The sequence below is a fragment of the Bombina bombina genome, chromosome 3 (genome assembly GCF_027579735.1).
Source record: "Bombina bombina isolate aBomBom1 chromosome 3, aBomBom1.pri, whole genome shotgun sequence".
Classification (NCBI taxonomy): Eukaryota; Metazoa; Chordata; class Amphibia; order Anura; family Bombinatoridae; genus Bombina; species Bombina bombina.
In genome coordinates this window covers 1,236,652,776-1,236,663,465 of record NC_069501.1, presented here as the reverse complement: position 1 = coordinate 1,236,663,465, position 10,690 = coordinate 1,236,652,776, and the positions used below count along the sequence as shown (strand labels likewise).

Sequence of the window (10,690 nt, the reverse complement as noted above, 5' to 3'; positions counted from 1 at the left end):
TGGGAAGGAGAATATCCCACAAGTAATGGATGATCCGTGGACTGGATACACTTAACAAGAGAAATGAGGTCTTATTCTTATAATTCAATTTAAGGGGCTGATAGAGTAAGCAATGTTATTGACACAAGTCTATAATTTAAACATTTGGCTATGGTTTGCTTATGAGCCAGTGATATGTTAAATCTGAGCTGTCATGATATTCAATGTTGGGTTAAATTATTTTAGTGCGAGTTAAAGGACCAGTAAATACAGTAGATTTGCATAATCAAAAATGTATGACAAAAAGACAATGAAATAGCACTTAGTCTCAACTTCAAATGAGTAGTAGATTTTTTTTCTGACAAATTTCAAAGTTATGTCTATTTCCTCCACGACTGTATCATGTGACCGCCATCAACCAATCACAAATGCATATACGTATATTCTGTGAATTCTTGCACATGCTCAATAGGAGCTGGTGACAAAAAGTGTAAACATAAAAAACTGCACATTTTGTTAATGGGAGTAAATTGGTAAGTTGTTTAAAATTGAATGCTCTATGTGAATCATGAAAGTTTAATTTTGACTTCAGTGTCCTTTTAATAGGAAATGTGTAACTCTAATCACAGTCACAAAAATACAAGGAATTGGCAGTATTCTTGACAAGTTAAAAATGTATGGCTAACAAGTCTTGACCTTGAGGAATACATCACATTAACAGTAAGACAGATGTGTCCCTCTCTGCACACCACATAACCACCAGCGGCTGCAATATCGCCTCCAGCCACTGGGGGAGATGTTTAAATACAGACCCAGGGCCACACACTATGGTCTTCCTTTCACATCTTTCAGTTATCAGAATGACAAATGAAACCAATGAGGCATTATACAAAATCAACGTTTTTATTCAGCGTTGTACCAAAATATAGGCTACACTTAACAATCCTTTATAAAACAGAATTAAATAAATTCCAGACGCCCATACATTTTTTTATGTTTTGTGCACATAACACCTGCATGAATTACAGCATCTCTTACTTTAAGGGTGGCATTAATATTTATTTTAGTTATTTTTTTACACACCCACTAAAACTGTACATTGGCAGGGTTTACTTTTTAAATCCTGACACTGTACATGCAAAATAGCTCAAAACTTAGAATGTATCAAATAATGTAGGTAGCCTAAGATTTTTAGAGTTAGGGTTGAGCTTTATCTTGAAGCCCATTCTGACATTTAAGGGGTTAACACTAACTCTACACTAAATCCCTGTGCTACGTTTATTCTAAATGCACCTCTATTTCAGTTATAATATGTTGCTCGGCTGTGTTCAACTGCTCCTGCAGAGTCTGTGTGTGTACATAGCAGGTTCATAGCCAGTGAAATCATCAGTCCTATTCCTGTGCTGAAACTTATAAATGGGTCACACTCAACAGCATATTTCCTTAAAGGAACATTAAACCCAAAGGTTTTCTTTAAGGACTTAGAAAGAGCACACCATTTTAAACAACTTTCTAATTTACTTCTATTATCTAATTTGCTTCATTCTCTTGATATCCTTTGCTGAAAAGCATATCTAGATGCCTTGTGTGATTGGCTCACACATTTGCATGGCTATTTCTTCAACAAAGGATATCTAAAGAATAAAGCAAATTAGATAATAGAAGTAAATTGGAATGTTGTTCAAAATTGTATTCTCTATCTGAATCGTTATTTTAGAGTTTTATGATTCAATGTATTCATATTGTCTGATTCTCTCCCGTTCAAGCCAACAAACTCGCAAACGTTCTTAGAAAAAAAAAAAAAGCACTTTTGTTTTTGGTCACTGGAGCCTTTGAAAGCCCCCAATGCCACCTGTTCATAAATTTATCTATCACAGATCTGTGAGCTGATATTTCCGGACAATCCCATCTCTGCAGCACGTGTAAACTAGTTTCTCCCAAACAGCCACCTGAGTGAGAAAGAAATACAAAATAGGTCAATGAATGAGAGAGAAATGCTCTATTAGTAATGTGAAATGGATACAATATTTACATATAAATTCCTTTTTATTTCTTATACATGTGCTCGGCCTCAGTGTTCCTTGAAGATCAGCAGTGGAGAAGGACTGAAATAAGCTTTACATTAGACTGTTTGCTGAAAATGGTCAAAAGCTGAATGCAGCTCAGCAAAGCTTTTCATAAAAATCAGTTTGTTGTGTGTGATTATAGCTATAGCCATGAGACAGTGATTACTATTTACATCTGTTATGTTTCTTTATAACTGTAAATTACTCCAATAGCAAAAAGCTACATTCTATTGATATTTTGTCAGTTTATTGTGTGATGTATTCTTTTAAGCACACAAACTTGGTATTTTCCTTTTCTGCACATTTTACCTAGTACACATACAAATACTTTGCTCTATTCATATCAGCGGAAAAGCATAGTATTATCGGTGTTATTGGCAGGTAAATGAAGGGAAACTTGAAATTCATTAAAAATAAAATTAAAAAAATTGTACCATAATCGTGTAAAGTTACCTTTTTTGTGAGACAGTGGAACAACCTGCCCTGTTGTTCTGTTTCACTAAAACAAACTCATCATTTGCCAGAAGAAACATTCTTTGTCCATATTTGAAATCTGAATCCCTGGACAATGAAGGTGAGTTAGGACCTAAGTACAGCATTTCACCATATCACACAATGCCCATTCTGCAGGTTTTTACATGAGGCAACTTGCACAGGCTATGAATGTATAAGAGGCCCCAGAAATGTAACTGTCACCAACCTGCTGTGCTTGTCATAAACGTTATTCTAGTTTACATATCAGGTAAATCGGGGAGAGAGGGAGTTGTACTGAACAAATAATACATTTATAGAGAAAATTCTGAAAAATATAGTACGCTTGCAGCCATTATACTTGTCAAGTTGATGTCATTGTCTCTCTAAAAAGGGATATAACAGTTGGAATTGAAAAACAAAACAGTGCATTTTAGCTTTAAAGCATTTTGTGCAATACTCATGCATTGGCAAAAGTGTTTCTAACAAAATGACTGTTTGAAGGGGCATTCCAGACAAAATTGTAAAAATACATGGGTGCATTACAGTTTTAAACAAAAGCATTTTGCAATATACTTGTACTAGAAAAAAAAAGAATTTATGTTTACCTGATAAATTACTTTCTCCAACGGTGTGTCCGGTCCACGGCGTCATCCTTACTTGTGGGATATTCTCTTCCCCAACAGGAAATGGCAAAGAGCCCAGCAAAGCTGGTCACATGATCCCTCCTAGGCTCCGCCTACCCCAGTCATTCGACCGACGTTAAGGAGGAATATTTGCATAGGAGAAACCATATGATACCGTGGTGACTGTAGTTAAAGAAAATAAATTATCAGACCTGATTAAAAAACCAGGGCGGGCCGTGGACCGGACACACCGTTGGAGAAAGTAATTTATCAGGTAAACATAAATTCTGTTTTCTCCAACATAGGTGTGTCCGGTCCACGGCGTCATCCTTACTTGTGGGAACCAATACCAAAGCTTTAGGACACGGATGAAGGGAGGGAGCAAATCAGGTCACCTAAATGGAAGGCACCACGGCTTGCAAAACCTTTCTCCCAAAAATACCCTCAGAAGAAGCAAAAGTATCAAACTTGTAAAATTTGGTAAAAGTGTGCAGTGAAGACCAAGTCGCTGCCCTACATATCTGATCAACAGAAGCCTCGTTCTTGAAGGCCCATGTGGAAGCCACAGCCCCAGTGGAATGAGCTGTGATTCTTTCAGGAGGCTGCCGTCCGGCAGTCTCGTAAGCCAATCTGATGATGCTTTTAATCCAAAAAGAGAGAGAGGTAGAAGTTGCTTTTTGACCTCTCCTTTTACCAGAATAAACAACAAACAAGGAAGATGTTTGTCTAAAATCCTTTGTAGCATCTAAATAGAATTTTAGAGCACGAACAACATCCAAATTGTGCAACAAACGTTCCTTCTTCGAAACTGGTTTCGGACACAAGAAGGCACGACTATCTCCTGGTTAATGTTTTTGTTAGAAACAACCTTTGGAAGAAAACCAGGTTTAGTACGTAAAACCACCTTATCTGCAAGGAAAACCAGATAAGGAGGAGAACACTGCAGAGCAGATAATTCTGAAACTCTTCTAGCAGAAGAAATTGCAACCAAAAACAAAACTTTCCAAGATAATAACTTAATATCAACGGAATGTAAGGGTTCAAACGGAACCCCCTGAAGAACTGAAAGAACTAAGTTGAGACTCCGAGGAGGAGTCAAAGGTTTGTAAACAGGCTTGATTCTAACCAGAGCCTGAACAAAGGCTTGAACATCTGGCACAGCTGCCAGTTTTTTGTGAAGTAACACAGACAAGGCAGAAATCTGTCCCTTCAAGGAACTTGCAAATAATCCTTTCTCCAATCCTTCTTGAAGAAAGGATAGAATCTTAGTAATCTTTACCTTGTCCCAAGGGAATCCTTTAGATTCACACCAACAGATATATTTTTTCCATATTTTGTGGTAAATTTTTCTAGTTACAGGCTTTCTGGCCTGAACAAGAGTATCAATAACAGAATCTGAGAACCCTCGTTTTGATGAGATCAAGCGTTCAATCTCCAAGCAGTCAGCTGGAGTGAGACCAGATTCGGATGTTCGAACGGACCTTGAACAAGAAGGTCTCGTCTCAAAGGTAGCTTCCATGGTGGAGCCGATGACATATTCACCAGATCTGCATACCAAGTCCTGCGTGGCCACGCAGGAGCCATCAAGATCACCGACGCCCTCTCCTGATTGATCCTGGCTACCAGCCTGGGGATGAGAGGAAACGGCGGGAATACATAAGCTAGTTTGAAGGTCCAAGGTGCTACTAGTGCATCTACTAGAGTCGCCTTGGGATCCCTGGATCTGGACCCGTAGCAAGGAACCTTGAAGTTCTGACGAGACGCCATCAGATCCATGTCTGGAATGCCCCACAGTTGAGTAATTTGGGCAAAGATTTCCGGATGGAGTTCCCACTCCCCCGGATGTAATGTCTGACGACTCAGAAAATCCGCTTCCCAATTTTCCACTCCTGGGATGTGGATTGCAGACAGGTGGCAGGAGTGAGTCTCCGCCCATTGAATGATTTTGGTCACTTCTTCCATCGCCAGGGAACTCCTTGTTCCCCCCTGATGGTTGATGTACGCAACAGTCGTCATGTTGTCTGATTGAAACCGTATGAACTTGGCCTTTGCTAGCTGAGGCCAAGCCTTGAGAGCATTGAATATCGCTCTCAGTTCCAGAATATTTATCGGTAGAAGAGATTCTTCCCGAGACCGAAGACCCTGAGCTTTCAGGGATCCCCAGACCGCGCCCCAGCCCATCAGACTGGCGTCGGTCGTGACAATGACCCACTCTGGTCTGCGACTGAGCATGCACAGTTGTAATGGTCTTAGATGAATGCGCGCAAAAGGAACTATGTCCATTGCGGCTACCATCAAACCTATTACTTCCATGCACTGCGCTATGGAAGGAAGAGGAACGGAATGAAGTGTTTGACAAGAGTTTAGAAGTTTTGTTTTTCTGGCCTCTGTCAGAAAAATCCTCATTTCTAAGGAGTCTATTATTGTTCCCAAGAAGGGAACCCTTGTCGACGGAGATAGAGAACTCTTTTCCACGTTCACTTTCCATCCGTGAGATCTGAGAAAGGCCAGGACTATGTCCGTGTGAGCCTTTGCTTGAGGAAGGGACGACGCTTGAATCAGAATGTCGTCCAAGTAAGGTACTACTGTAATGCCCCTTGGTCTTAGCACCGCTAGAAGGGACCCTAGTACCTTTGTGAAAATCCTTGGAGCAGTGGCTATTCCGAAAGGAAGCGCCACGAACTGGTAATGCTTGTCCAGGAATGCAAACCTTAGGAACCGATGATGTTCCTTGTGGATAGGAATATGTAGATACGCATCCTTTAAATCCACCGTGGTCATGAATTGACCTTCCTGGATGGAAGGAAGAATTGTTCGAATGGTTTCCATCTTGAACGATGGAACCTTGAGAAACTTGTTTAAGATCTTGAGATCTAAGATTGGTCTGAACGTTCCCTCTTTTTTGGGAACTATGAACAGATTGGAGTAGAACCCCATCCCTTGTTCTCCTAATGGAACAGGATGAATCACTCCCATTTTTAACAGGTCTTCTACACAATGTAAAAATGCCTGTCTCTTTATGTGGTCTGAAGACAATTGAGACCTGTGGAACCTCCCCCTTGGGGGAAGCCCCTTGAATTCCAGAAGATAACCTTGGGAGACTATTTCTAGTGCCCAAGGATCCAGAACATCTCTTGCCCAAGCCTGAGCGAAGAGAGAGAGTCTGCCCCCCACCAGATCCGGTCCCGGATCGGGGGCCAACATTACATGCTGTCTTGGTAGCAGTGGCAGGTTTCTTGGCCTGCTTTCCCTTGTTCCAGCCTTGCATTGGTCTCCAGGCTGGCTTGGCTTGAGAAGTATTACCCTCTTGCTTAGAGGACGTAGCACTTGGGGCTGGTCCGTTTTTACGAAAGGGACGAAAATTAGGTTTATTTTTGGCCTTGAAAGACCTATTCTGAGGAAGGGCGTGGCCCTTACCCCCAGTGATATCAGAGATAATCTCTTTCAAGTCAGGGCCAAACAGCGTTTTCCCCTTGAAAGGAATGTTAAGGAGTTTGTTCTTGGAAGACGCATCCGCTGACCAAGATTTCAACCAAAGCGCTCTACGCGCCACAATAGCAAACCCAGAATTCTTCGCCGCTAACCTAGCCAATTGCAAAGTGGCGTCTAGGGTGAAAGAATTAGCCAATTTGAGAGCACGGATTCTGTCCATAATCTCCTCATAAGGAGGAGAATCACCATCGATCGCCTTTACTAGCTCATCGAACCAGAAACACGCGGCTGTAGTGACAGGGACAATGCATGAAATTGGTTGTAGAAGGTAACCTTGCTGAACAAACATCTTTTTAAGCAAACCTTCTAATTTTTTATCCATAGGATCTTTGAAAGCACAACTATCTTCTATGGGTATAGTGGTGCGTTTGTTTAAAGTAGAAACCGCTCCCTCGACCTTGGGGACAGTCTGCCATAAGTCCTTTCTAGGGTCGACCATAGGAAACAATTTTTTAAATATGGGGGGAGGGACGAAAGGTATACCGGGCCTTTCCCATTCTTTATTTACAATGTCCGCCACCCGCTTGGGTATAGGAAAAGCTTCTGGGAGCCCCGGGACCTCTAGGAACTTGTCCATTTTACATAGTTTCTCTGGGATGATCAAATTCTCACAATCATCCAGAGTGGATAATACCTCCTTAAGCAGAGCGCGGAGATGTTCCAACTTAAATTTAAATGTAATCACATCGGGTTCAGCTTGTTGAGAAATTTTCCCTGAATCTGAAATTTCTCCCTCAGACAAAACCTCCCTGGCCCCCTCAGACTGGTGTAGGGGCATTTCAGAACCATTATCATCAGCGTCCTCATGCTCTTCAGTATCTAAAACAGAGCAGTCGCGCTTACGCTGATAAGTGGGCATTTTGGCTAAAATGTTTTTGATAGAATTATCCATTACAGCCGTTAATTGTTGCATAGTAAGGAGTATTGGCGCGCTAGATGTACTAGGGGCCTCCTGAGTGGGCAAGACTCGTGTAGACGAAGGAGGGAATGATGCAGTACCATGCTTACTCCCCTCACTTGAGGAATCATCTTGGGCATCATTTTCAGTGTCACATAAATCACATTTATTTAAATGAGAAGGAACCTTGGCTTCCCCACATTCAGAACACAGTCTATCTGGTAGTTCAGACATGTTAAACAGGCATAAACTTGATAACAAAGTACAAAAAACGTTTTAAAATAAAACCGTTACTGTCACTTTAAATTTTAAACTGAACACACTTTATTACTGCAATTGCGAAAAAGTATGAAGGAATTGTTCAAAATTTCACCACAGTGTCTTAAAGCCTTAAAAGTATTGCACACAAAATTTGGAAGCTTTAACCCTTAAAATAACGGAACCGGAGCCGTTTTTAACTTTAACCCCTTTACAGTCCCTGGTATCTGCTTTGCTGAGACCCAACCAAGCCCAAAGGGGAATACGATACCAAATGACGCCTTCAGAAAGTCTTTTCCATGTATCAGAGCTCCTCACACATGCGACTGCATGTCATGCTGCTCAAAAACAAGTGCGCCATACCGGCGCGAAAATGAGGCTCTGCCTATGATTAGGGAAAGCCCCTAGAGAATAAGGTGTCTAAAACAGTGCCTGCCGATATTATTTAACAAAAATACCCAGATTAAATGATTCCTCAAGGCTAAATATGTGTAATATATGAATCGATTTAGCCCAGAAAATGTCTACAGTCTTAATAAGCCCTTGTGAAGCCCTTATTTACTGTCTGAATAAAAATGGCTTACCGGATCCCATAGGGAAAATGACAGCTTCCAGCATTACATCGTCTTGATAGAATGTGTCATACCTCAAGCAGCAAAAGATTGCTCACTGTTCCCCCAACTGAAGTTAATTCCTCTCAACAGTCCTGTGTGGAACAGCCATGGATTTTAGTAACGGTTGCTAAAATCATTTTCCTCATACAAACAGAAATCTTGATCTCTTTTCTGTTTCAGAGTAAATAGTACATACCAGCACTATTTTAAAATAACAAACTCTTGATTGAATAATGAAAACTACAGTTAAACACTAAAAAACTCTAAGCCATCTCCGTGGAGATGTTGCCTGTACAACGGCAAAGAGAATGACTGGGGTAGGCGGAGCCTAGGAGGGATCATGTGACCAGCTTTGCTGGGCTCTTTGCCATTTCCTGTTGGGGAAGAGAATATCCCACAAGTAAGGATGACGCCGTGGACCGGACACACCTATGTTGGAGAAATGTTCTTAGTAAAGTTACAGCTGTTTCAAAAATGTACTTAAAGGGACAGTCAACATCAGAACTTTTGTTTAAAAAGAAATATAATCCCTTTATTACTCATTCCCCAGTTTTGCATAACCAACACAGTTATAATAATACACTTTATACCTCTGTGATTACCTTGTATCTAAGCCTCTGCAAACTGCCCCCTTGTTTCAGTTGTTTTGACAGACTTGCATTTTAGCCAATCAGTGCTCACTCCAGGGTAACTTCATGTGCATGAGCTCAATGTTGTCAATGTTGTCTATATATAACACATGAACTAATGCCCTCTAGTGGTCAAAATGCATTCAGATTAGAGGCAGTCTTCAAGGTCTAAGAAATTAGCATATGAACCTCCTAGGTTTAGCTTTCAATTAAGAAATCCAAGAGAACAAAGCAAGATTGGTGATGAAAGTAAATTGGAAAGTTGTTTAAAATTACATTCCTTATTTAAATCATGAAATTTTGTTTTGGACTCGACTGTCCCTTTAAGTATGCTCTGTGCACCGTATTTTTTATATTTTTTTTATTATATTAAGTAGATATTTTGATTATGGGTTTATTTTGGTTCCAGATATAGGAATTAATCATCTTCTGGAGGTTATGGAAAAAAGCTTTAGGAAGGTCTATTGGTACCGTCTGAAGGATATATAAAATACACAGAAGAATATTCATTTTTATTGCATGTATATGGCCTAGCTATGAAAGTGATTTTTGTTTCCAGGAGTTAAAGTCTTGTTGAAGAGTGCCTGCCAGTTTGGAATAGTTCTCCTCAAAAAGGTCAGAGTTGTTTGCTGTAAGATGAACCCAAAGATATTTTAACGATACCTCATTCCAAGTGTATGGGTTATGGTGTTTACAGGCCTGAAGTTCCTGTGGGGATACTGATGTACATATGGTTTCAGATTTGTTTTTGTTTATTATAAAATTTGAGTAGTTTCCAAACTCTTGGAAAACAATTTCTAGGGCGTTAATAGAACTTGATGGGTTAGTAAGAGTTAACAGTACGTCATCTCCGTAGAGTTAAATTGTATATTCTTGATTCCCTATAGTCAAGCCTTTTATTTTTGTATTAGAGTGAATTCTAGCTGCAAGGATCTCCGTAGATATAACAAAAAGTAAGGGGTATAAGGGACATCCTTGCCTCGTTCTATTAGATATCTTAAATTAATCAGAGATCATACCGTTAACCCTTACTTTGTCCAATGGACATGTATAGCGATAGAATATTTGTTGAATAATTCTATCTCTGAATCCAAACCTTTTAAGTGTTGGATGAAGAAATGACCAGTCAACCCAGTGAAACGCTTTCTCTGCGTCCATTGAAAGCATAATCAGAGGAATCTTATATAGTTTAGCATATTTAATTAAAACTTTAATGGTATTGTCCCTGGCCTCACTGCCAGGGAAAAATCCCACTTGGTCAGTATTAATAATGTGGGGAAGGATTTTATTTATTCTGTTGGAGATAAGTTTAGCATAAATTTTAATGTCATTATTCAAGAACGAGATCGGCCTAAAATGAGTTGTAATGTTGGGTTCTTTACCGGGTTTAGGCAAAACTATAATTCTAGCCTCTAACATTTCTTTAAAAAAGTAGTATCATTATTAAGTGAATTGAATGAAGTAAGAAGTTTAGGGGCTAGAAAATCTGAAACAGTCTTATAGTAGTTTGTGCTAAATCCGTCCGGACCTGAGTTTTTTCCTAGAGGCATATTTTTTATTGTCTCTATTACCTCTTGTAGGGTAAAGGGTTCATCTAATGGTGTTTTTTTGAGAGTCTGAGGGAGTAGGTACTACTTTATTATTTATATATGTAATT

At 39.9% G+C, this 10,690-nt stretch overlaps 1 protein-coding gene across 1 annotated transcript in view; it reads right to left on the bottom strand.

The window, feature by feature from the left end:
- Positions 1-863: 863 nt before the first annotated feature.
- The window catches only part of PAAF1 (proteasomal ATPase associated factor 1), a 148,910-nt gene continuing 139,083 nt past the window's right edge, over positions 864-10,690 (bottom strand). Inside the window, exon 12 of the mRNA XM_053708733.1 lies at positions 864-1,928. Within this exon, the coding sequence (XP_053564708.1) occupies positions 1,851-1,928 (78 nt within the window). The 3' untranslated portion in view covers positions 864-1,850. The remainder of the gene's footprint in view (positions 1,929-10,690) is intronic.